The sequence below is a fragment of the Cynara cardunculus genome (assembly GCF_001531365.2).
Source record: "Cynara cardunculus var. scolymus isolate 2C chromosome LG 13, CcrdV1, whole genome shotgun sequence".
NCBI classification, from domain to species: Eukaryota; Viridiplantae; Streptophyta; class Magnoliopsida; order Asterales; family Asteraceae; genus Cynara; species Cynara cardunculus.
In genome coordinates this window covers 7,575,735-7,601,340 of record NC_037540.1, presented here as the reverse complement: position 1 = coordinate 7,601,340, position 25,606 = coordinate 7,575,735, and the positions used below count along the sequence as shown (strand labels likewise).

The 25,606-nt window shown below is 34.1% G+C and overlaps 4 protein-coding genes across 5 annotated transcripts; 3 read left to right on the top strand and 1 right to left on the bottom strand.

The window, feature by feature from the left end:
• The first annotated feature begins 2,553 nt into the window (after positions 1 to 2,553).
• On the top strand, positions 2,554 to 3,794 carry LOC112525380 (expansin-A11). The gene is made up of 3 exons (XM_025135494.1): positions 2,554 to 2,686; positions 3,018 to 3,339; positions 3,469 to 3,794. The coding sequence occupies exons 1-3, from the start codon at positions 2,554 to 2,556 to the stop codon at positions 3,773 to 3,775; spliced, it is 762 nt and encodes a 253-aa protein (XP_024991262.1). The 3' UTR covers positions 3,776 to 3,794.
• A 4,923-nt stretch (positions 3,795 to 8,717) lies between these two features.
• LOC112525381 (FAM206 family protein) lies at positions 8,718 to 13,712 on the top strand. The gene is made up of 6 exons (XM_025135495.1): positions 8,718 to 9,044; positions 9,728 to 9,776; positions 10,876 to 11,002; positions 11,667 to 11,737; positions 12,224 to 12,296; positions 13,388 to 13,712. The coding sequence occupies exons 1-6, from the start codon at positions 8,843 to 8,845 to the stop codon at positions 13,496 to 13,498; spliced, it is 633 nt and encodes a 210-aa protein (XP_024991263.1). The 5' UTR covers positions 8,718 to 8,842; the 3' UTR covers positions 13,499 to 13,712.
• Positions 13,713 to 13,724: 12 nt separating this feature from the next.
• Positions 13,725 to 14,926, bottom strand: LOC112524381 (UPF0496 protein At1g20180). The gene is made up of 2 exons (XM_025134172.1): positions 14,869 to 14,926; positions 13,725 to 14,783 (listed from the first exon to the last, which is right to left on the bottom strand). The coding sequence occupies exons 1-2, from the start codon at positions 14,924 to 14,926 to the stop codon at positions 13,744 to 13,746; spliced, it is 1,098 nt and encodes a 365-aa protein (XP_024989940.1). The 3' UTR covers positions 13,725 to 13,743.
• Positions 14,927 to 19,537: 4,611 nt separating this feature from the next.
• On the top strand, positions 19,538 to 23,776 carry LOC112524180 (la-related protein 1C-like). Of its 2 annotated transcripts, none has more exons than XR_003070369.1 (7): positions 19,538 to 20,272; positions 20,422 to 20,959; positions 21,034 to 21,190; positions 21,282 to 21,372; positions 22,682 to 22,753; positions 23,215 to 23,470; positions 23,563 to 23,776. XR_003070369.1 is itself a non-coding variant. In XM_025133884.1 (7 exons), the coding sequence occupies exons 2-7, from the start codon at positions 19,808 to 19,810 to the stop codon at positions 23,416 to 23,418; spliced, it is 1,527 nt and encodes a 508-aa protein (XP_024989652.1). In that variant the 5' UTR covers positions 19,540 to 19,565; positions 19,769 to 19,807; the 3' UTR covers positions 23,419 to 23,776. The 2 variants fall into 2 exon arrangements, 1 of the variants encoding a protein (XP_024989652.1); XM_025133884.1 differs by having other exon boundaries at positions 19,540 to 19,565; positions 19,769 to 20,272; positions 23,215 to 23,776.
• The last annotated feature ends 1,830 nt before the right edge of the window (positions 23,777 to 25,606 follow it).

The following is a 25,606-nucleotide window of genomic DNA, read 5'->3' as shown; positions in this document are numbered from 1 at the left end:
TCTTCTCTCGAACAGCCCCTCTTTTAACCCACGACCTCCTCAATCGCACCTCCATCTCTTGCCCACGTCTCTCGTTCTTGCCCATGATCTCCCGCTCTTGCAGCCGCACTACCTCTCTCGCTTCTCTCGCCTTCTGATTTGGGCTGGGCTGCTGTTTTTGGGGTTTTATTAAAAACATTTGATAAAATATGCTTCCATTTAACGCCATTTGAATTCGTATGCCTTGTCCAGAACCTATTTCATAAATATGCTCAGCTTCATAWTCCTTCAGAAAACTATGCCTGCCCTTGTAACAGTTTCGAAATATATGCTCTGCTGGTATTAAAATCCATCCTTTTTGTACCTATCAAAGACCAATCAATAACTAAATTAAAGGGGTTCTATAAGCTATATAAACATTACAATATGTACTAGATTTATTATAAAAACATGTTTAAATATAAGCTTATCAATTACAAATATAAATATGTAATTAAGTTTGAAACAACTTTGAAAAGATATTAAAAAGTAAAATTTAATTAGATGAACCGACACTCTTCTATATTATTTTTTATTCTTAGCAAGTCCTCTTTAGATCAATCATTAACCCAAATTGTAGGGCAGACAAGATGAATTATATGCCTACATAATTCCCTCCCCATGTTACACGACAATTTTGTAAGGAGGCTTTCTATGTTTATTTACTTTTTTAAATTACTGTATTTGTCTTTTTGTTACAAATAATCACTGTTTTCGTGAAAATATAAAAAGAACGAATGAATACTTTTGGTTATATTATATTAGTAAATCATTGTTCTCGTGTGATTTTTTTTACATTTTAATTTAACAATAATGATGATTTATGGTGGAAAAAAAAGGCAAATACAATGATCGCAAGGTTTAATCACTTAACCAAAAGGATGGTAGTGTGGTGGATAAAGACAAGAGAATGATAAATCAATCCGGGTTTGGATCTTGTTATATACGTATGTGTTTGTGGCTACTGAGAGATTTACAACAGGTCTGTGGACGAAACCTACAGTTACGACTTGACATGAGAATAGTCTGGATGAAGTCTGAGAACACCCATTTTCAAAATTTAATCACTTGTTTTTTCTAGTTATCTTCCTAAATACTTTTCTAGAGTAATTTCTTTTTACATGAAGAGTCTTTAAGCACAACTATGATTTACGATCTCAAAATTCATATGCATTAAGCACCTTGCTTATAAAAATCACGAAATATAAACTCCATTCATAACTTCATTTATCAATACAAATCGTTGTGTTGTTTTGATAAATAGTTAAAAATATAGATTTAGGGGCTAATCATTTAAGAACCCATAAAATTTTGAGAACCGGTGCATCGTTCATATGATTTTTTTTCCATCTATGACTTGGATTTAGGGTCTTCATTAACTTATATTTATTTTACAGTGAGTTTGTTTCACAATATGAACATTTTTTACATGTTTAAGAAACAAATAAAAAGTTACAACACATACATATAACACATAATATTGTGAAACAAATATATGTTAATAAATATTTAAGGTTGTTTTAGTTATATATTTTCTTCTTGGAGTTTCCAAATCATTAAAAAAATGGTTTTTTTTTTCTTTTTAGGAAATTAAAGCTAAAGTTACTTTTTCCCATAATGTAATATGATCGTGAGCATTAATGACATTATTTTGATTCAAAAGATTCTTCTCATTGAAGCCAAATACAATGATTTAAGAGTTAAAGGTTTGTATTAAAATAAAACACAATTTCCACTCAAATATTTTGTTTAAATCATCAGTTTTTGAAAATGGCGTATCTTCAAAAAGCAATTCCGTGTCAACCTGCAACAAGATGACATATTTGAGGGATCTTAAATCCAAATATTTGTTTTATTTTAATTATATACAAAGCCTGCACACAAATAAGGGCACCCCACCTCACCACATCAATCTGATATAATGTGCACTGTGCAGTGCATCCTTTAACTTTATTAGAATTTGGATCCACAAAAGGTCAAACTACAGCCATGTGACAGTCAAACTCCATTTCTTTTTTATCTTTTTAAGCAACTTAACCTATGCATTTAATGCATTTTTCTTCATTTAGCAACAACACAACATTAAAGGTTCATTGTGCAGGTGATTCCTGTGCATTAATTCTTCATACACACATATTTTAACTAAGAAAACCCAGTTATAATAAGTTAGTCGCTCTTCATATTATAAAACACATTGCTTTCAAGTAATTTCCATGGGTTGTGGGTTTGATCCATTCACGGCTCGTCTGCTGGGGAAGCCATGTGAATGATATGTAGACAAATGGTTAGATAGAAAGTGGGAATGATTGAATCAGATTCAGAATTTCTTCACCCTTGTGCAGAGGTATATATATATATATATATATAAATCAAATAATAATTAAAAACCCTCTCTGCATTCTCTACTTGCAGATTTACATGTGACGTTGTTGGGTTGGTCCTTATTTAAGTAGTTGTTCTTCTCATCTGTTAAACCCATCTTCTTCTTCTTCTTCCTCTTCCTCATTTGCTTCATATCTTCTGCAGACCACAAAAATGGCCAGCATTTTCTTCCTTTTGCTACCTGCTATCTGCCACCTTTTCGTTTATGTCCATGCTTTTACGGCTTCAGCATGGACAAACGGTCATGCAACCTTTTATGGAGGCAGTGATGCTTCAGGAACAATGGGTATGCTTACTATCTTCATAGTTTATTGATGCTAAAGATTTTATTTTGCTGTAGGGATATTTTAGACATTTACTACTGCTTTAGGCATTTTATTTGGAACTTTATTAACAACATAACCTTATGATAAGCTTAGTGACATTCTTGTATATGAAAATGACATGTTAAACCTTGTTGAAAGAAAATTCTGAACCGACTGATCCCATTTTATGATAAACTTAGTGACATTCATGTTGTGTCTTGATAGGCGTACCAAGCACTAGACAGAAAACTAGTCTGTGTCTTGTTTACATACCAAATGCGAGTCTTAGAGATCGTAACTTGTATTGTGCAGGGGGTGCTTGTGGATATGGTAACTTGTACTCGAGTGGGTATGGTACAAGAACTGCTGCATTGAGTACTGCTCTTTTTAACGAAGGTGCTTCTTGCGGCCAGTGCTACAAGATCATATGTGATTACAAGGCAGACCCAAAATGGTGCAAGAAAGGTGTGTCTGTGACCATCACCGCAACAAACTTTTGCCCACCAAATTTCGATCAGCCTAGCAATGCCGGAGGGTGGTGCAATCCACCCCTCCAGCATTTCGATATGGCTCAGCCTGCTTGGGAGAAAATCGGCATTTACAAAGGTGGAATCGTCCCCGTTCTCTTCCAAAGGTCCGGTCCCCATCTTTCTTGATCACTTGCACACACATCGGCAGATGCATTATAAACGTCTTAAACGGTCCCTAAATGTTTTTCAGGGATTTCACTGATTGATTTATTTTTCGTTTGATTGGTTTTCAGAGTACCATGTAAGAAACACGGTGGAGTTAGATTCACGATAAACGGACGAGACTACTTTGAGCTTGTTCTGATAACCAACGTTGGAGGTGCCGGAGCGATTCAGTCGGTGAAGGTCAAGGGCTCTAAAAGTGACTGGGTGCCGATGTCCAGAAATTGGGGAGCTAACTGGCAATCAAATTCGTACCTCAACGGCCAACCTTTGTCGTTCATGGTCACAACCACCGATGGTGTCACCAAAACTTTCCCGAATATCGTCCCTGCAAACTGGGGTTTCGGTCAAACCTTCTCAAGCCTTTTACAATTCTAAAAAAGAAAATAAAAATGCCGTTTGTGCTTCAGGGCTTAGGATTTGAGGTTTTGGCAGCGGCATGCTTAACTCTTTTTATAGAAGCAGCCCGCCATGTTTTGTTCTTTTGGGGGGAGTTTTTATGTAATAAGTATATGGATTTGAGGAGCGAAACAAGTTTCCCTAATTCTTGTGGTAATGAATTGGGGTGGTTATATATAGTTGTGTATTCTTATGTGTTTATGTAATAATAAGAAGCACTCTAATTCTTCTTTCTTCTTTTTCTTTTATATATTTTTAAAATTGATTAATATTAAGTTATTAACATTATAAGTTATTTAAACGATTATGTTTTTTTTTATCGTAATAATACATAATTTTTGTGAAAATCGATCACTTCTAAAAAACAAGGTATCAGTGACGAAAATCAGCAACGGAGAAAATCTATCGCTGATCAGCTAGGGAAAGGCAAAAACCAGTTCCCTCGTTTATCCTTCGTTGATCAGCGATGGATCAGTAAGAATTGGCCAAAAACGATTTCTCTTGCTGATCCCTTAGAATGGAATTCAATGGAATTGGAATTCATCAAATGAATTTGACTTTGAGGGAATGTAATGTAATTTGATGGAATTTGATCATATCTTTTGATTGCGTTTGGTTCGATGGAATTAGAATGGAATTCTTAACCGAATTGGAATTTTTTTGTTTCGTTCATGGAATTCAATGAGAAAATTACAGGAAAAAAAAACTGAAACCGAAACTTTCGGGCTGGGTTCGGGGACATCTTATCGGGGACGGGGCAGGGATCGGGGACAAATTCGGGGATTTTAACGGGGACGGGGGTGGTGACGGTGATCATCGGCCCGGCCCGGCTTGATATGTGTATATATATATATATATTAATTTTAATTTATATACATATATATAATATATATTAAATCTGGGGATTTTAACGGGGATTTTTAGATCTGTTTCGGGTTCGGTTACAACCAACGGTGAACGGGAAAAAGATGATTTTTACCTTCACGAATTCCCCAACGGGGATCGGGGAAACCGCGGGACCCGATAAGATCCCCGACGGGATCAGGGCGGTCATGAGAACGGTTTTAGTTATCGGTTTCTGGGACGGGGATACCAATAACCGGCCTGAACCTGGCCCGTTGTCATTCTTAGCTTTAAACGAGATCGAGCATAGCAGAACAAAGCAAATCGAGATACAACGTCGATGAATGGATGAGGGCTAAGGAGTTTGTCGGATTGGAATTTGAAATCCGTGGTATATGCGATGGAATTGTGAAATCAATGAATTAAGGAATTGGATGGAATTGGAAGGATTCCTTTACATCTTTTATGTGAACCAAACATGGATTTAGAATTTGGTCAAAGATTTGGACATTCCAATTCCTTCCAATTCCACCAAATTCCATCAACCAAACACCTCCTTACAGATCTGTGAGGGATTTGGGAGGAAAATGCCTTAAATCAGTTCCCTAATTAATTTTTTAATTAATAACTATAGATTTAATTAATTACTAGTTTTTGATTGGTTAGTTTTAATATTTTTTTTACAGTTTTGGTTTGTTATTTTATGTTCAGGTTTTGTATAAATAAATACAGGAATTATGTAATCATAAATTATTTATTTTTAAATTAATAAACATTAGCGACGGATTAGCAAGAGAAAATTCTTCGCTAAAAGGCCCTCCTTGATCCTCGCTGATTCGTCGCTGAAAGCTTCCCTCGCAAATCTATTGCTAAAAATTTCCCTCGCAGATCCGTCGCTGAAAGTTTCTCTCTCTATCCGTCGCTGAAAGTTTCCCTAGCTGATCCGTCGCTGAAACGTTCCCTCGCTGATAGCATTACCTACGAGCTTTTGACCGATGGATTATCAACGACGGAAGACCCCTTTAACGACGGATCAACGAGAGAATTTTTTTCTCCTTGATATCTTCATTTTTATAGTTAATGATATAATGATGCAACTATATTTCTACATATCCACGTACGTGAACGAAATACACCATACAATAAAAAACGAGTATAAACATACCTTACACATTTAATTAATTAGATGCCTAATTATTTATAAACTCAATAAATTGTATAAATTTATTATCTAATTTTTATATGTTGTTTTATATATGAAATAAAACATATAAAATACAATATATATGTCAGAATTATTTTATATGTGAAATGTTCAATATTATTTTATGTATATTAAAATAATATTATATAAATATTGTATCTCCATAATTATAAAAAGTGATTTTTAATCTTTACGATTATTAAGCTTGTAAAAGAAGTAACTCTATTTAATTATTTATTATTAGTCATGTATAAGATTTGTTATATTCGAATTAAAATATAAATGTATGCAGGAATATATTTAATTAAATGTGAGGGTAGCAAAAATGGAAGGAGGTGGGGTGTCACGTGATTGTAAGCAAATACATAATATAGTTTTTAATGATTTATAGTACCCATTTATTCCGATTTATATTTATTAAGTAATATAATAATTTCAAGTACCCATTTACTTTATTTTGCGTTTTTTAATCATCTTTCCAAATTCCAAGTGACTGAACAGTAAACATTGCGATGGTCATGTATATCAACCTAAACTGCAAATAAGTTCAATGCTTTCCCAATTAAGCATTCAGCCCTCTACACTTTCCAACTTCCACAAATTGGCTCATGTCCTCACTTTACTTTACATTTTAGTAATATTTTTGTTGGGATTTAACAAAATTTAGTTTGCTTTATGTTGACTTAATCATATCTTTTAACAAACTGCTTTAAAAACACACACACACATACACACATAAGAGTAGGGAATTGTTTGCTAAATATATTACTCGATTAAGTGCTTATCGGTAAAATTCAATATTATCACTTACTGGTTAAGGTAAGATTTTATTCCACCAAAACGATATCGTACGTGACAATTTACCCGATAAACATTAACCGAAATAAGAGTCGTCGCCTTTGCTTTTACCATGTAAGATCTTTTGTTCTTATCATACATCCGGTAAGATAACATAACTTGGTCTGCTTATCTGGTTAAACATTTGACAAACAACCCCTAAGATAGATATTGGGTCTTGAGATGAAAGCTCCTAGACACTGTTGGAGTACTAGGATAAGATATAGATGATGTGAGTCGAGCTCGAGTATTGAGATATTCGATTCGAACTACATAGTTAATTCTCAAGCTCGAATTTGATTTGAAAACTCGAGTAGTTAAAAGGTAATCGATTGCCATTTTTTAAACTTGAACTCGAATTCATGTGAAGCTCGAATCAGTCTCAAACTTGAACTCGAATCAAGCACGAACCCGAATCAAACTCACCCGTATGAAATTTTAGGATCTTCCCTTATAAATTATAAAACTTAAAAGTAATCCTTAAATTTTATAAAACTCAAATGATGCACGTCAAGTTTCATCATAAAAAAGACAAAGTTACAAACTACATTCACTCTCTCTCCTTTATAACACCTTCATCCTTCGTTTCTGTTTGGCAATTGCTGAATGGTTTAGTGCAGAATGATTAAGTGGTCAGAATGATTAAGATGCTCTCATGATATAGTGCAAAATGAAATATAATTGTTTGATAATTATGTACAATGAAATTAGGGCTCTTAATGGTTAAGGGAGATCCAGGATACAAAATTATTCAGAGGGTTTTAGAACCATTAAGAAGCAGACTTTTATTTTGCCAAACAAGATTCATCTCTTAACGATTCAGAGGTTGCCTCTTAATGGAACTATTAAGAGGTAAACAAACAACCCCTATCTCTTTTTTAATGTGAGACAACTTCAATCAATAGTTTTTTGGTTATTTGGTCTTTTTCAATTATGATTTTAATAAAATAAATAAATGATTAGTTTTCTCCTTTTTTTTTTAAATTTTGCTTTTATATTATATTTTATGAATTATATTATAAAACTAATTAATTTTTTAAAGCTACTCATATATAAAAAATCAAGTATCTCATGAGTTTTTCAAGTCATGTATTAGGTAACTCGACTCAACACTCAACTCGTTAGTATGTCGAGTCGAGTCGAATTTGAGCCAAGTCTATTTGAGTTGAGTGTTGATTGACTCGCAAGTTGTCTCACGCTATATAGACCTTTTTATGGTGATTGTGGGACCAATTTAATAGGAAAGCTCCAAAAAAATACAGACTCCATTTTTTATACGACAATGGAACATGTTAAGATGTGAATTGATTCTTAAATTTTGTTTCAACCAAAGAAAATATATTTGTACATGCGACATAAAAATCATTTAAAGGTCTATAAAGTAATTAAATGACACAACTTAACATGAGTAATCACATTTAAAAGTCGTCATAAAAATAAAAATAAATGGTTACATGATACACAAGATGTCATATGATATTTTGAAGTAAGCAAAACATTGAGGTTTCCAAAAAAGAGGCAATCAGAACGTTTTATTGTTGTTTCAATCTAAGCGTTAATAACTGTAAAATTATGGGGATCACTTGCTAAACTTCTATTGGGTAAACACTTACCGATATTACTTATCGTACCGATTGAGTATGACAAAGACTGAGAAACTTACTCGGTAAGAAACATAACAATAACAGAGTATCTTACCCGATAACTGAGATACGATTCTTACATAGTAAGTGCTTATTCGATTTAAAACGTTTACCAACAGTCTATTTTAATGGTCAAGAATGTTATATGATAAGTAAGTGAATGTGAACGCTTACCCGATAAATATTTGGTAAACGGTGTAAAATAACTCAATAATTATTTTTAAAAATTAAATCACTTAATCGTTATCTTATAAAAATACTACGATTAATCATGATTTATTGCTAAAATAAAATATTACGATACTCGATTTTCTGCATTCATAAAATAAAATCATCGAGAAATATTTGATTTGGGGTGGATTGTTTTGGCCCAAAATATTCGGTATCTTAGCCCATCTGCCAAAATCTTAATTAATCATCACCACCGGGACCATGTATCCGATCGGGTCTTCAAACAAATCGGAGGAAATCTTGTTGTCGCTAGGTTAGCCGTTAAATTACAAATTCGATTCAGTTCAAATGACCAGCCAAAACTCCGGTAGTGCCGCCGATCAAGAATTACAAGTTCCGGTAGTCGTTAAGGACAACTTGGTGGTCGTTGATGGTGAAGGAGATGACGGAGAAAAGGAGTTAAAGGAGCTTTTGTTGCCAAACGTCAATCATCTCCCAATCTCTCCTCCTTCTGCAATCGAATTTAATTTCGTTTCATATTTCGTTCCTGGTATGTAATTTCACAAACCAATTCCTTCAATTTTTTTAAATTTGATTCACGAAGAAGCACCAATATATGATTCTACTATTTTTTTCAACCTAGATTTGAGGTTAATTATATGATTTTAGAAGTCAAATGTGGAGTAATTAAAATGTATTTATGAAATTTGAAGTTAAATACTGAACTAATTTGACTCTAAAATATCAAATGTGCACTAACTTGGGGACGAGGAAGTATCAATTTTGGGGTGTTTAATATAAGTGTAGTTGCAATTTGCATCGTGGAACAACCCATGCAACTTACTTCTGCGTGAAGCATGCACATGGGTTCCTTGAATTTGTATCTATATTTCTTCATTCACAAGAAAAGGGAAAAAAGAGCTTCAAATTCTATGTTAAAATGTGCATATGCTTATTTTGGGCTTAATTATCTTTTGATATGAAGTGAAATTGTTTTAGGCCGTTTGCTTTCATTTAGTTATTTAAATTATTTGAATGAATTGTGCTAAAGGGATCGACTTTGGAAAGCTGATTTTTAACTGCATTATATGAGTTGATTTAAGAGGTACTTGGTTCATTATCAAATATTCAAAATCAAAGTGTGGTTTGTTTCTGTAACAAAGGGAGTATCTTTGTTTTTCCCTTTTTCTATCATGATTTTTGGTTACATTCTTGTATTTTGAATCTTTTTAGATTTTACGAAGCCGGAGCACGATCAATATATTTATCGCCATGCAAATGGGTAAGAATTTTGGAACTATCTCTGTTTTTGCACCCCTCTTGTACAATGAAAAGGCTGGACCTTCACTTGTGTAATTGGACCTTCTCGTTGCTGGAAACAATTATTTGTAGCAATGAATTTAAAATCTGAAAATTTGGAACTACAGTGAATTTTAGCGAAATGATAAAGAAAATAGCAGATCATTACGAACTAGAGGTATGTAGTTTTTGAAGATATTATTTAAAGAGGAACATTGTGGATCGTCATATGTGATGGGTTTAAATGTTCTATAATTCATTGTCGTTTCTCCAAACATTAAAGAGATTTTCGTGGTCAAATGAGTTATTTTCAGGATATAAACTTTATATGGTTTCTTTGCTAGACTAACAAAAAGCATGGTGCTACATGGATATTAATATTCAATATTAATATGATAGTGTTGCCGCTTATGATAGTGCCACTTTTAGTGACTTGCAAGCAGCGAATTTGCAATGGTTTTGGACCCTTCGAACTTGCCTCTGACATGGAAATTTGTAAAGGCAAAATAAAGAGGGATTAGTAAAGGCACTATTGAGAGGAGGCCAATCTATTTAGAAGAAAGATAGGAAGTATAAAGACTGCACAAGTGTTAGGTTCTAAATTGTAGGTTGCCGTTGCCTCAAGTTCCCCTGAAGAGTCAAAGACAACTTTTAGAGGGGTCCTCTGGTGATGGAATGGCACATGGTAGTCCGATATACCAATAAGGGGCGCCAAACCTATGAATTTGCAAAAGAAATGGTAGTCCGATATACCAATAAGGGGCGCCAAACCTATGAATTTGCAAAAGAAAATCATATACAAAAATCCAACTGAAAATAGAACAAGACAAAAAATCCTCAGTAAAAAGATTCCAATCTTCAAAATAGATAATAGAAAGTGAATCATTGATTAGAAAATTACAACTAGAAAGAAAAATTCATTTTGTACGTCTGATCATTACTGTTAGGAATGGATGTGGTACGTTTCATGGTGGATTTTATCTAATTTTACCCCTAATTTGAATGTTTCTTTCTCTATATGATTTATCATGGACCTTGGTCGGTAGTGTTCACTGTCTCCCTTTCCTGTTTTCTGAATAAAGCTTGTGTGTTATTGGCTTGGCTGCTGGTCATGTGGCCTTTAAGGATGAAGGAGGAGTCACTTCCGTGGATTTTAATGTTGGAAAGTCTAACCGCAGTGAGATCAAGGTCACTGGGAAGCGCAAAAGGGTACATCCATTCTTGAACCTCCAATCCTTTTTGCCAACCAAGATTTTCAGTTGTTTTGCAGTTGTTATGGAAGATTGCAGTCGTGTGAAAAAACCGATCCAATTGGTTGAACTTAGTTTTTGTTTGTTGTAGCATAAGATTTGGTTGGTGCTTCAATACGTGAAAATGACCATTTATTGAGGATACACTCAAAAAGTTACATCAAGTCAACCATTTATCATTTCAATATGCAAACAGTGCCTCCATGTGTCCTTTTCTTTTTTTTTTTTACTAATTTGGTATTAGATCAGGTAAAAAGAAGTGAGGCCTTTTCCAGATAAGAAAACTTGGCGAATGTGAAAATTACACACGACTCTTTGTGGGTAATATTTTTCAAAAAGTTGGCAATGGTTATTCTTGTATAGTCTTTAGGAATTGGGTGTCTGTCCATTTTTGAGTTCATAGAATGCATCATTTTCTCGACATTTTATCGGGTTTATATAATTTTGAAGCTGACAACGAGCTAGTTTGGCCTCAAAAGTCAGAGGGTACCTATCTTATCTATGAGATACCTTGCACTTGATCCGTTATTTTTTCCCGTGTGCAGTTTTTCTCACATCAACAAAACGAGTGAGGCTGATGTTTTTTCAGTTTCTGAAATTACTATGTTGATTTGTTTTCACAGAATGCACAACATTTTGAGTCCAACACGGCTTTATGTAAAGTATGCACCAACAATACTTTTTATATTGCGAGGTAAAATTTTATTTTTAACATTGTTTTATGCTTTATAGATTAATCATTTTGGTATTTATATCCAGAAAGTTCTCTCTAATGTGCCAAGAAATTCATTTTTGTTATGTTATAATGCGAAAGATTGTACTCCCTTTGTTCCAGTCAAAGAGTCCACTTTTGACTTCAATCATGGTGCATTTCAACTTCACAATATGAACTCTCTATACAATTATAGCACCATCTTATCAAAGTACTTGAATGATTTCTATGAAACTATTTCAAAGTTTGAATAAATTTTTATCATCTCAAAGATGCCCTTTTGACTTCCAAAGTCAAACCTTTGATTTCTACTTGGAACTTAGGGAGTATAGACTATAGTTTTATCTCTTTATTCAATTTTCTTTCTATCTGAGATTTAGTTATTCCCCAAATCAGTGTAATTTCCTAGCTTGCTATGAATGTGGCTTTACATGTCAATGTTGAACTTTTGGGAGTGGCTTTTGACAGATGTTGCATAAAAGGCTCTTTATTGGAAGTGAACGAGCGGTTAATAAAGCAGCCAGAGTTGCTGAATACAGCGGTAAGCATACTGTTGCAATACGCATGTTATACTCAATTATGGAGTTATATGCTATGTCTTATATAAATCACCTGTGTACTTAATACTCGCTCTGTTCGAATATATGGGTTACTTCAATTTCTCCAGATGTTAGTCATTTAGCACTACAAAAAAGTCAGTTATATGGGACATAAAATATGTCCAAGTTCCTTAATACTTAGGTGTATAGGACCAGACAACTGTGCGCCATATGTAAAAGTGTTGCAATAAGTTGATAGGATGTTTTTTGGGTGTTCTAACAAGTTCTTTAAGACACTTTTGAAATAAAACATCAATGAAGTGTCCTATAAAAAAAGATGTATTCATAGAATTTCTCAAAAATATTCTTAAAAAAAGGCTAATATGACACTTTGTCTTAAAAGTATCCTAAAAAACGTATTAGGACTCCTAAAAAATTTCTATTAAACTTATTGTAACACTTCTACATAGGTAGTACAATTGTTTACTTCTATAAACTTAAGTCTTCTAAAGTAGTCTATTAGGACATTAATGGGCCGTTTACCAAACTCTTATTTGGGTAAGAGCTTACCGACTCACATTACCTTACCAGATTAATCCGATAAGGACCAAGAATCTATACCCGGTAAGAGCAAGACAAGGAAAAGAGTGTTACCCGGTAAGTGAGGACGATTGACTCTTAACRTGATAAGCGCTTACCAGGTAAATTGTTGCATACAATGTCGTTTTCGTGAACTAAAATCTTATCAGGTAAGTAAATGATAATGTTGAATATTACCGGTAAGCGCTTACCGGTTCAGTGTTTGGTAAACGGCCCCTAAGACATATATGACGTCTTGTAAAACCAATTTTTTTTAGTGCAGCTAATTAAAGAGCATTTAATGATACATTTTCTTTTATACCCTAAATCTTTCTTTCTCATTATGAATTTTTTCCAAAAGATTGCATAACCTGCAAGGATAAAAGAAAGGAATAGAAATTTATAATAATTAAAACCAATTGATATGCCAAAACCTTAAAAGGACCAACATTTTGAAATAGGAGAAGCCATTTCAAGATTCTTATTCAATCACCTGCTTTATGCTGAACTGCAGGCAGATAGAGAAGGATACATTGCTATTATCATGCCCAAACCAGCAGACTGGCTCAAGAGCAAAGCTTCTTTCTTGACCTTTGATGAGTACAAGAAGCTGAGACAATTCTAACCTTCCCAATGATTCTAACCTTCCCAATGATTCTAACCATCTCGACCGCCTCTTCTGCCCATGATTCTTCTATAAAGATGATCGACACAAGTGGCCTTACGGTAAAAAGGGCTCCATACACAATACGCTACATTTTTACTGTCAATTTTCTTTACAATTTGCATCTAGAAATAGTTTGATTTTTGAATTCCCACAATTGAGACGCATGAAATCTGAATTGTTTAGCTATGAAAAACTAGATTATTTCATCTGGGCATGATTTCTTCTACTAGGAGTCGTCTTGATCTGTTAACATTAAGCAAACACAAGTAAATATGATCCTCAAGTTCTTCCAACTGTTCCAAGAAACAACTCTCATGAACCCTAAACTCCTTCATCACTTCCTCTAACACATCCGGATTTCGGTTTCTAACACATTTACGGGCCATTGCCCTCCCAAATTCAACTTCATTTTGTAATCTTCCCACAAGCCAACCCATTGTGTCGAGATCTTTGATCATTGTGTAAATCCCTTTTGCTGCCATATCTAGTTGCACACCAACCCGCTTGAGCTCACTCATCTTGACCCCTGTCTTGCCTGTGTCTCTCTTCTTGGTCAATCCCAAAAAGCACCCGATCAGCCCTGGAGACGCTATAGTCACAACCAATCCATGGCACGCGAGAACCAGCAGCACAACGGCCAAAACTGCATATGAAGCTATAAGAGCGCAACCGCCAGACTTTTTCAAAAAAGTGATGAGCTTTTGCTTTCTTCTGATCCTTGTGTGCTTTGCGGTTAACCTCTTTAACAACAGTTTATGGTCAGTGTGTAATTTGGGAAACTTTTCTGGGTCGAAAGCCGACAGAGGATTCGCGGATGATGAATACGAAGCAAGTTCTTCGTATATTTTTGTGAATCGTCTAGCGTCCGTAACCCGTTGGGATAGCTTGACGACTCTTTTGACTTTTCGATGATTGGCATTGGCTTGATGGACGGATTCAAGAAGCTGTTCACATATATGCCATGCTTCTAAACCAGCTTCGAAGAAATCAAGGACTAGATGGTGGACGCCGAAGGTCTCGGCTAGGTTGGCTATGGTTTCGCTCTGTGGTTCGAGAAGGATGTCACAGAGATGAACATAATGATCATGAACAGATGAAGAAGATGATGATTCATCGAACCCAATGTGGGTCTGTACTTTTTTGCAAATATCTATGTAAGATTTGGTCCTAAATGCCTGGAGGTATTCTTGATTAACATCCATCTCTTTGACGAAACTAGTTGTGGACTGTTTATCAGATTTACCTGAATGAAAATTAACCTTAATATTAATAAAACATTATACGATGATTTATATATATATGAAGGATAATTGATATGAAACACATACCTCTGAATCTGAATGAAGAAAACTTGAAGTTGGAAAACTTCATATTGATCTTTGTCATGGAACTTAAACTGGAAACCACTTATCTTGAAGTAGATTAAAAGAGGTTACACATGAAAGCGATCTTGTGTATTTATAGTCTGCCAACAAGAAACTACTTCCAAAGTTTGTTTCTTTGTTTTATCACACGTTTGCTTACATTCCACGTTATCTTACCAACAAAGAGAGAGAATATAGATAGATAGAGACACACACACACACGCGTATAATATATGAATGAATGTGTGTGTGTGTATATATATATATATATGTATGTATGTATGTATAGAGAGAGAGATCTTTAAGGGTTGGAGAAGATGAATTGGTGATGGAGATTAGACAATCATTTGAGTCTAAAAAGAAAATTCTTTAAATTTGTCCAATAGAAAGAATGTCTTGTTGTACCAATATCATCCTTTAAAACGGTTTTTATATATTATATATATGAAAAAGTTTAAACGATAACATCTTCATTTTATAAGAATGCGTGTCCGATATACACGTGTATAATGTGCATACATATATAGATATCACGAAACGTCTTCAATCACTTATATATGTATAAATATATATCATACAAATAAATGGTTACTATAGTATTTCTTAGTTTTTTTAAGGGTTTTTTTCTAGAACCTCATTCTATATATATATATATATATTATAAGCATGTATATGTATATGGAAGATATATCCAAGCTACAGCAACTTATGTGTGCAAGGAAATAAGTAGGTAAGCCACGCCACCCACTTGTGTTTCGCTTATTATGTGATCCTTTTTCAAGAAGATGCTTAAAAAATGAGCGGTTGTAAACAAAAACCTTAAGATGTTAATCTATGCAAATACTTTCAAGGAAAGACAACAAAAACTATATATAATTACAAGTGTTTTGTTTAATTAAGGTTACATTTAGACGTTTCAAAATTAACCCAAACATCTGATATTATTCTATAATTTTAATCATTATAACGAAATTGTTTATATAAAATGTCAGATATGTATAAATATTATAAAAAAAAACTGTTTTATAGAATTTAAGTTTATAGGTTTAAATTATTGTATATTTTATGTAAAGATGTTACAATTGGATGTTATGACGTATTTAGTCATATTATATAATACTTGTATATAGCAAATTGAACTCACACATACTTCTCACGATGAGACTCGAATCATTAACCTCGAAGAATGATGGTTACTAGGTCAAAAACCTTTTTGATGACGTTTGTCGACTTATTGTAACACTTTTATATAGGATACACGATTATTTGGTCATATAACTTCGATCTTAGAGATCAGTCTATTACAACATTTAGACATATTTAACATCTTATAAAACCGATTTTATTGTGAACGAATATCTCATCTCATCTTAGATATTTCGTCTTCAAAATAATAATTGAAGCCCAAAATCTAATCAATGGTTTTATGAAATTATTGATGTTGAGTTGGAACAAACATAGCCTTGTTTTCGTTTACAACCACTAGTTTTCAAGTAGCTTCCCAAAAGAAGTTTCACGAAAATGAAATAGAAAAATAAGCGGCTTGGCTTGACTTGGCTTAACTTTGATTGTTATATTCCTAGAAATATGTTTCCTCTTTTAGAAAGAAATAATAAAACCGTAACACATCTTACTTGTTTTAGTTGTGTAATTTTCATATGTTCCTTTTTCCAAAAATCATGAATCATGATGTTAAGATTTGGTAGAAGTTGTTTGTCCTTAAGTAAACCAACTTTTTGGAATGTTGTGAACAGCATTATTAGAGTTTAAATTAAGATAATTAACGTGTCAATTTGAAATCTGATTTCAGATATTGCTTGAGAGGTATTCATCTGGACAAACGATAAGATGCTTGACCCCTTTCTCACTATGAACACGTATACAATCTTATTGGAGTTTAGAAATGAACGTATATCGATAAAACCGACTCTATTATTTAGATGTATACGTGTGCATATGCATCATGCACGTATGTATGTGGGTGTGGGTATCCCTTGCTCTCTTTAATGTTAGGGAGAAGCAAACAACTTTTCGCTTTATGGTGTAAGCTTCTTCATTTTCTTTGAAATCTGTATGCATGTTACATGTTATTTAAAAAAAAGGACGGTGAATTTCTTTAACTTGAAATTTCCCTTTAAATTCGTAAGCAACTCCAATATGTTCCACCACCAAGCTTTTGTACATGGTATAGTGTTTGTATGTATCACCCATTATGTGTCTCGTGTATGTATACTGCTAAAAATGGATAAGACGCACTACAATTTGCTGAAAACTTAGCATTTTCAATCATCGGATTTTTTTTGTTCGATTTTAAATAATTAACATAGATACAGTATTTGAAGCAATTTTCACATAATAAAAAAAAATTAATTCTTGTTTGTTAAAATATAGATATAACCATTTATCGAGCTCATGATTGGTATTAAGGTAGATACGAGAAATAATCCCAAGTACCTTTTATCAACGAGATGGATGTTAGCAAAGAGTAATCACTTAGGACTAATTCTTAGCCACAAGGTTCAATGCCACATGTACTTTGATATCATCTTTTTTTAAAGGTGTATAATGATATGCCTGAATTAATCTCGACAAGATGTGACTGTTAGAATTCAACTCTGATAAATCCTATAGCCATAATTATTGTGTACGTCTAAAATCGAACCCTAGATAAATGAGATATTAGACACTTGAGACTAATTTTTAGCCACAAGGTTAAAAAAAATAAACAAACACGTCAACACCTAATATTTCAGTATCAAGACGAATCACATTTGATATATATTTGAAAAGCGGTTGGTAAGCACTAGAGAGAATCCAAGCCAAGTGGAAGGTAATCATTTTTAACTAACAATAAAAATATAAATGTGTCAGAAATGGTTGTCCGGATTTTTTTTAGTCTAAAGGGCCACTCAAATATGCGCTTATCAAGTCACATTACTTTACCGGATAAATATGATAAAGACCAAGAATCTTATCCAGTAAGAGCGAGACAAGGACCAAAAGTCTTACCCGGTAAGTGAAGGCGATGACTCTTACCATGGTAAGTGCTTACGGCTTACCAGGTAAATTGTTGCATACGATGTCATTTTGGTGGACTAAAATCTTATTCGGTAAGTAAATGATAGTGTTAAATTTTATCGGTAAGCGCTTACTGGGTAAATATTTGGTAAACGGCCCCTAAGCCTGTTAATTTTAACAATCCAGTCTGGATTTACCCATTTTTTCTGTAAACAATTGTTCATGCTCTTGTTTTTAACGGACTGAATAGATGGTTCAGATCTAGCTAGGGGTGGCAAAAAATGACTCAAACCCACCACAACCCAGAATTAGCAGGTTAGGTTGAAATTTTCAACCTATTTAGATAAATGGGTCAACCCGTCGAACCCATTTAAATAAATGAGTTGGATTGGGTTTAATTTTTCGATCTATTTTTGATCCGTTTACATCATGTTTCCAACCCATTTAAAATATTATATAATTTTATTTTATTCTAAATATTATATCTAGTATTCTAATTTTTTATTTTGCTTTATTCTTAATTAAAAATCCTACCATCGGAGATGAAAGTCCAAATTCCAATCACCCCCATTACTCTTAATCATCATGAAACTCTAAGAAAACCCTATAGTCCATTACTCCATTATCGCCTCTAAAGTTCAATCCAACTCTTCAAGTCTGTTGTCCGTCTCTCAATCTTGGCTCTCTCTCCGTGCAACGTTTTTCTTCCTCTCGACTCTCTCTCCATCCAACATTTGTCTAATTGTCTCCCTCTCGGTTTTTTCTCCTTTCTTTATTTAAAATGTTAAAATTAAATGTGCCAACCCAGGTTCGACCCATTTATTTAACAAGTTGGATTAAGAAAATCGTAAACAGATCAACCTGCTGTCAACTCATTTAGGTAACAGGTTGAGTTGTGTTGAAAAATCTCAACTCATTTAATTAAATGAGTTGGACTGGATTGAGATTTTCAATTTATTTAATAAATGAGTTGAACCCGAACCCAACCTGACATATTATCACTCCTGGTGTCTAACGAACCGCACAATACATGAATAGTACGTTTTCATTTGGTCTAGCAGGAGGTACTCTCGTGTCGTCATGAGTTATGCGAGTTTGTATTGATTGAGGCCATGGTTGGTGAAAAAGGAAAGTTGATCTCCTATAAGTGTCCAAAATCTTTATATATATTGCAACCAATTACTAAAATTGTTAATACGTTAAATAATTAACAATTTTTCACCATACTTATCATTGAATCTTAAATTTTCAATTAACATAAAAGCAAAAAGAGAACTTGTAACGGATAAGTTTTATCTGACCACTCAACGATATGTACATGTTTTAATAACGTTTACGCCACTTTAACGTATTGATAACGGTTACATCATTACATGGCTTTAACGTATTAATATCAGTTATATCTTAAAATCATATCGTATAAATATATAGATAAACTTTTTTAAAATAGAAGATCTTATATATAATATAAATTTGGGCTGAATGGGCCCGGCAAAGGTTGATAATGGGCCGGGCCTGATGCTTATAAATAAAACTGAGCCCTGAAAAACCCCTCTGTTTCGTACTTTCGTTACATTTTCTCTTTCATCTTTTCCCGTTCGTTCCCCTTCTAACGCAAAACCATAGTGAAAGACGGAATACAAGTAAGCATTTGGTGGCTATTGTCGTTGACAACGACTCCATCACTCACCCTAACAAACCCTAATCTTTTTTCTTCTAATCACTATTCGATTTCACATTAGCTGTTTTGATCACTGTAGCTTTGATTTGAGCAAAAATTTCTACCATTCATGATGTTTGTTGTTTTGGATTGACTGAAAATCAAACCCTACCGTCTTCGATTCAGGAAAAGATTCAATTTTGTTTGCCCTAATTTTGAAATCCCATGACGGCCGATGCATCTACTGCTACCATTACCCATTCCGGCGAAGACGGCGGCGGTGGTCTTAATAGCCCTTCCGGCCCTAGAACTTTACCTTCTGCCTGGGCGCAAGTTGTACGCGGAGGAAGCGAGCCGGATTCGGTATCTTCGTCTCCTTCGCCGGGGGTTGCTGAAAGTAATCCTGTTTTATCTGATCCGGTAACGGTGGTGGAGGCCGTGACTACGGCGGCGGAGACTCAACAGGAGGGGTCTGATGGTAGTAATAATTGCAATGCTGGTGGTGTAAAGAAGTCGGCTTGGAACAAGCCCTCGGCAAATGGTGTTGTGGATGGGACTACTACACCTGTGATGGGTGCTGCTTCTTGGCCCGCTCTATCTGAGTCGACTCGTCCCGGAGTGAAATCGTTATCTTCTTCTTCAGAGTCTTCTTCTAAGCCGATCTCCGATGGATCAGTCGCCGTTTCTCAGGTTCGCTTTAATGGCTGTGATCGTAGATAATAATAACAACGTGGCTTGATTATTTTGGCTTAAATCACATTATTTGGATGTTAATTGCATAGAACCTTTGTTCTCTCTATGTATTTCATAATGTTGTTTGTTTAATCGCTTCTTTTCAGGCACCTGCAGTTTTACAACCACCCCAAAAACATGTTAGAACTAATGCAAACTCTCATTCTAATCCAAACCATATGAATCCTGTTCGACAGCGGCATATGAGACGTGGTGGAAGTGCTGGTGGTGCGTCCACAGGCTACAGTAGGCCGCCCCCTCCACCACCATTGCCGCCGCCGTTCCCTTTATTTGACATGTCTTATGGTAATTTAGTACCAGCAGTTTTAGACTCCCCTGTGAGAGAACCTCCCCATTTTAAGAGCAATAGCTGGTCACCAAGAAATCCCACCTTGAGGAATAATTATGGTCCTCGGCCACGTAGTGATGGAGGATCCTATGTTAACAATGGTTATGGTGGCAATCGTGATCATAACCATGATCGAGATTGGCGCAGCCCTCGAAATCCTGCTGCTAGAGATGTGCATCAAATGGTTCCTCCACCTCCCCCACCGATTAGGGGATTCATTCGACCACCTCATCCGGGTCCTGCCCCATTTATTCCTCCTCAGCCTTTAAGACCATATGGAACCCCTATGGGTTATGGTAAGTTCTTTTGTGATCTGCTTCTTGATAACAGGTTAGATAAATTGACACTGATAGTTTCAATCTTTTTGCAGAAATGGGTGCATCATATATATATGTTCCTACACTACCTCCGGAGCCATATAGGGGTGCACCTCTTCTTCCTCATGCACCTTCGTCCTCCATGTTTGTCCCTCTTATGGATCCTCCTTTGCATGTTTTGATACTTAACCAGATTGATTATTATTTCAGGTGCTTTTACATTGTTAATGGACTTTATATTTGGGCTTTGTCTTTATTTATGGTAATCTTGGTTGCGATGTGATTCTTTTGTTGGTTACAGTGATGCTAATTTGGTCAAAGATAACTTTTTGAGGTCACAGATGGATGAGGAAGGCTGGGTACCTATTGCGTTAATAGCTGGTTTTCGTCGAGTAAGTAATATATGTACTTGTCCTTGTGTAAGTAGGAATTTTTTTAAATTTATTGTATCAGTCTTGTGGTATAATGTTTATTTGGTATAGTTATATTTACGGACTTCTGAAGCATAATCTCAAGAAACACTGTCCAAGTCCAACCAAAAAAAAATCTGATTATTGCTCTGTGAAAGTTCCAACCAAAAAAATTCTGCATGTTAATCGAGATTTTCTTTTAAGATGATATCATTTGGGTATCTTTTGGCTATGCATACGGTTTCTGGTAGTTTCTATGCTCTTCGTTTAGTGCAAATCATTCGTAGGTGTCGTCGAGTTCTGAGTTCTGTTTTCTTTCAAGTTTATTTCATAGAATAATTTTTTTGTCCGCTCTTAACCTGTGAATTTCACTTTATAACTTCATTTACTTAAGCTTCTTAAATCATGAAAGAAACTGATATCATCATTTTGAACTTATTGCAAGAACTAAGAAGTATCAAATGCGCACAAAAAATGCTTTTTACAATCCTGGTGCTTTTCTGCATTGATATTTTTGCAAGAAAAAGATGCTGATGTTATTGTTGTTTGACCTCTACATTGTGTATAATAGTTGTTGACTAGTGTTCGTTCGGATTTTATTATTTTCGAGTGTTCATTCTGGTAAAAACTACAAGTTGCATGTGAAGCATTATATTCAATATATTTTGTATTATTGCAATCACTAGGCACTCTATGTTTTTTTGTGTTCCTTTTTGTTTTTACCAATTTGCATACCAGTTGTGTTCATGATTAGGTTAATGGCTAATTGTCTGCATGTTGTCTTAGCATCAGTCTTGTAGTTGGACGACGTAGTTGCTTTTAAAAACTCATTCTTTTCTTTGGTATACAGTGTTCGTGTTTTGTATGCTCTAATATACAACTTGCTCTTTTCCTCTTTTTTCTCGGCCACTGGTCAATGACAATATAGAGCGTCTGTTATTTACCGAATTGAAAACAATGATTGATTGATTGAACTAAAAATAGAATAGTCTTAACAATTTATATTCTAGTTGTTCAACTTATAGCCCGGAAGTTGACTCACATATTGAGTTATGAGGGGAGGTTATACATGGAAGAGATTATTTGCAGAACTTGAAGGTTCTTAACTAATGAAGATTTGTGCAAGTAAATGGAGGATGTAGTGCTGGTGAATTACACATATTGGCATTTCTCTAACTTCAACTGAAAAATCGTCTGTCTTTCTCGTGTCCAATTCGCTATATTCTTTTACAATTTGTATCTATCTTACTTTATTGTATCATAAGTATTGATTCATGATATCATTTTTCAGGTTCAAAGTTTGACAAATGACATCCAAATGATTTTGAATTCCTTGAGAGATTCGGCTACTGTTGAAATTCAGGTGCCCTTCTATACTGTTGAAAAACAGTGGTTTGAAACAACTGTTTTTCTTTGAGTTTTTAGTATTGTGTGTGTGTGTGTGTGTGTAGGACACACCAAATACAAACCATGGAAAGGTTACAAACATATCTTAACCGTTCATCTAGTCTAATGAATATCTAGTTTTGTAATTATACCCGATTGTTTCTTAATTTAAGGCTTTGTTCATAATTAATGAATTCTAATCATATTTCATAAATATTTCAAATCGTAATAAATGAACCTTCATTATTTCCGTAAATATTTTAATTGCATGGTTTGTAACCTTTATATTTGATTTGTCCTCTCTCTTTCTCTCTCTCTCTATATATAGGGTATATATATATATATATATATATATATATATATATATATATATCTTGTGTTTTCAAGATTGTGTTCATATTCTACATAATTATTACAAAATGTGGTTTGCAATTGCAGGGTGAGAAGGTAAGGAGGCGTAGTGAATGGAGAAGATGGATACAATCTTCCAACAGCTTGCAAGCGGACACAGAAGCTCCACATGAAGCAAGTGTTGAAGAAGCTTCAGTACAGAAGCTGAGTTTGGATGACAAAGAAGTGGGAGCATCAGATCCACTGAAGCTAACCAATGGGGAGGTGAGTTCTGAAGATCTTTGTTCATGAAGTCAAACCACGGTCAAGATATTTGACTGTGCCAAGATTTTGCAGTAAATAGGTAATGAATTGAGTGGGTGAGGAAAGGTTAAGAGTTTTGGATAAATGGTTTGTATAGTAATTATGGCGTAATATATGTTGGTGATTATGTAGCATTTAACTATAGTTTTGGTGTTGCGGTGATTGACCATTGCTGGAGTGGAGGGTAGTAGGAGCAGAGTTTTTGAGAGTCTTGCGGTTGACAGAAGAAGATGATTAACCATTGTTTGATGCTCTAAATTTTTATTCGCTTGGATTTTATTCTACCTTTATCCCTCATCCGGTAAAGGGTACCCACACATTTATCATACATTGATTTGCTTGACTAGATGGTTGTTTTAGTGAGTGGTTTGCGATAAATTTGGTTGTTTTCCAATGCTCTGCAGATTTTTCTATTAAAATTTATTGGTTGCCCTCGTAAATCTGGAGTCTCGAGTTATCCATCGCGTTCAAGTTTCAGTACATCTTTGATGGTTGCCCACTTGCCAGCATATCATTTTCTTTGGCAGTACGTCCACGCGTGTGGCGTTAAATGGTTTGATATAGAGAAAGAGAGCTTGTTGAGTTATTATGCAACCTTTTACATTTGTACAACCAATACAATTGAATTTCAATCGTCCATTTAATTTGATGAATATGTAATTTCATAAAAGTTTTGATTGTTTCGTAATATAAAGTATTGATCATAATTAATGAACTCTAGTCATTCTTCATAAATATTTAAATCATAATAAATGAATTCTTATCATTTCTATAAATATCTCAATTGATTGGGATGCATTGGTTGTACAAATGGATATGGTTGCATTTGAAATATACCCTTTATATATATATATATATATATATATATATATAGGGAAGGGTTCAAACGAGAACCCCTGTGATTTACGAGAATGCGAGAACAACCCAATAACCACATATTGTGATAAAAAGTAAAATTAAAATATTTTTAAAACTAAAATTGAAATTTAAAAAGATTCAAAAAATATTAAAATTAAAAGGGTAATAATGGAAATGATATCATAAAATCTTTTAATATGATTACACGATCATGATTATCATTATCTAATAAACGGTTAATCATGTGATAATCATGTGATTATCACATTATCGCTTATATCGACACGATTTGGTGTGATTTGGGTGTGATATGGGTGTGATAATCATGTGATTATCACACAATTATCATATTATCGCTTATATCAACACAATTTGGTGTGATATGGGTGTGATAATCATACGATTATCACACAATTATCACAAGGATTCCGCTCGGCTAGGGTTAACTTAGAAAATCGACTACCGATTTGGTGTGATATGGGTGTGATAATCATGTGATATCACTATCATAACAGCGCGCACTCGATTTGATCATGGTTTCGATCGGTTAGGATTAGACGATCACACATTTATCACAAAGATTACGGGCGAAATCCACTAAACGATTTGGTGTGATAATTATGTGATATCACTATTATAACATCACTTGCGCACTAAATTTGATCATAGTTTCGATCGGTTAGGGTTAGACAATCACACATTTATCACAACGATTACTCATGGTTTCGATAGGTTATGATTACACTTCATTGATTACGGTTTCGATAGGTTATGGTTACACAATCACACAATTATCACAAGGGAGAGGAGAGAGTGGAAAAGAACGTGCAGGAAAAAAAGGGATAATTATGATTAATTAATATAAAATAAAAATTATAAAATTAATTAATTACATTACTGCCCTTATTAATTTATTTATATTTAATATAAGTTAATTTATTAATTAAAAAAGCTTGAGGTTATTAGATTGTTCTCGCATTCTCGTAAATCACAGGGGTTCTCGTTTGAACCTCCACATATATATATATATATATATATATATATATATATAGGTTGGTTATTATACAACCCTGGTCATTTGTGCAACCAATACAACCTAATCTCAACCGTCCATTTCATTTGATTAATATGTGATTTTATAGAGATTTTGATTCTTTCCTATTATAAAGTATTAATCATAATTAATGAACCGTATTCATCTTCCATAAATATTTAAATCATAATAAATGAACTTTAATCATTTCCATAAATATTTCAATTTATTGGGTTGCATTGGTTGTACAAATGCGATAGGTTGTATTTGAAATAAACTATATAT

Coding starts and splice junctions, on each gene's coding strand:
- LOC112525380 (XM_025135494.1), top strand. CDS start 2,554: ATGGCCAGCATTTTCTTCCTTTTGCTACCTGCTATCTGCCACCTTTTC. Junction 2,687..3,017: donor TGATGCTTCAGGAACAATGG/GTATGCTTACTA, acceptor TGTATTGTGCAG/GGGGTGCTTGTGGATATGGT. Junction 3,340..3,468: donor GTCCCCGTTCTCTTCCAAAG/GTCCGGTCCCCA, acceptor ATTGGTTTTCAG/AGTACCATGTAAGAAACACG.
- LOC112525381 (XM_025135495.1), top strand. CDS start 8,843: ATGACCAGCCAAAACTCCGGTAGTGCCGCCGATCAAGAATTACAAGTT. Junction 11,738..12,223: donor AATACTTTTTATATTGCGAG/GTAAAATTTTAT, acceptor GGCTTTTGACAG/ATGTTGCATAAAAGGCTCTT. Junction 12,297..13,387: donor CAGAGTTGCTGAATACAGCG/GTAAGCATACTG, acceptor GCTGAACTGCAG/GCAGATAGAGAAGGATACAT.
- LOC112524381 (XM_025134172.1), bottom strand. CDS start 14,926: ATGACAAAGATCAATATGAAGTTTTCCAACTTCAAGTTTTCTTCATTC. Junction 14,784..14,868: donor TTCTTCATTCAGATTCAGAG/GTATGTGTTTCA, acceptor ATTTTCATTCAG/GTAAATCTGATAAACAGTCC.
- LOC112524180 (XM_025133884.1), top strand. CDS start 19,808: ATGACGGCCGATGCATCTACTGCTACCATTACCCATTCCGGCGAAGAC. Junction 20,960..21,033: donor TGGAACCCCTATGGGTTATG/GTAAGTTCTTTT, acceptor ATCTTTTTGCAG/AAATGGGTGCATCATATATA. Junction 21,373..22,681: donor TAATAGCTGGTTTTCGTCGA/GTAAGTAATATA, acceptor ATCATTTTTCAG/GTTCAAAGTTTGACAAATGA.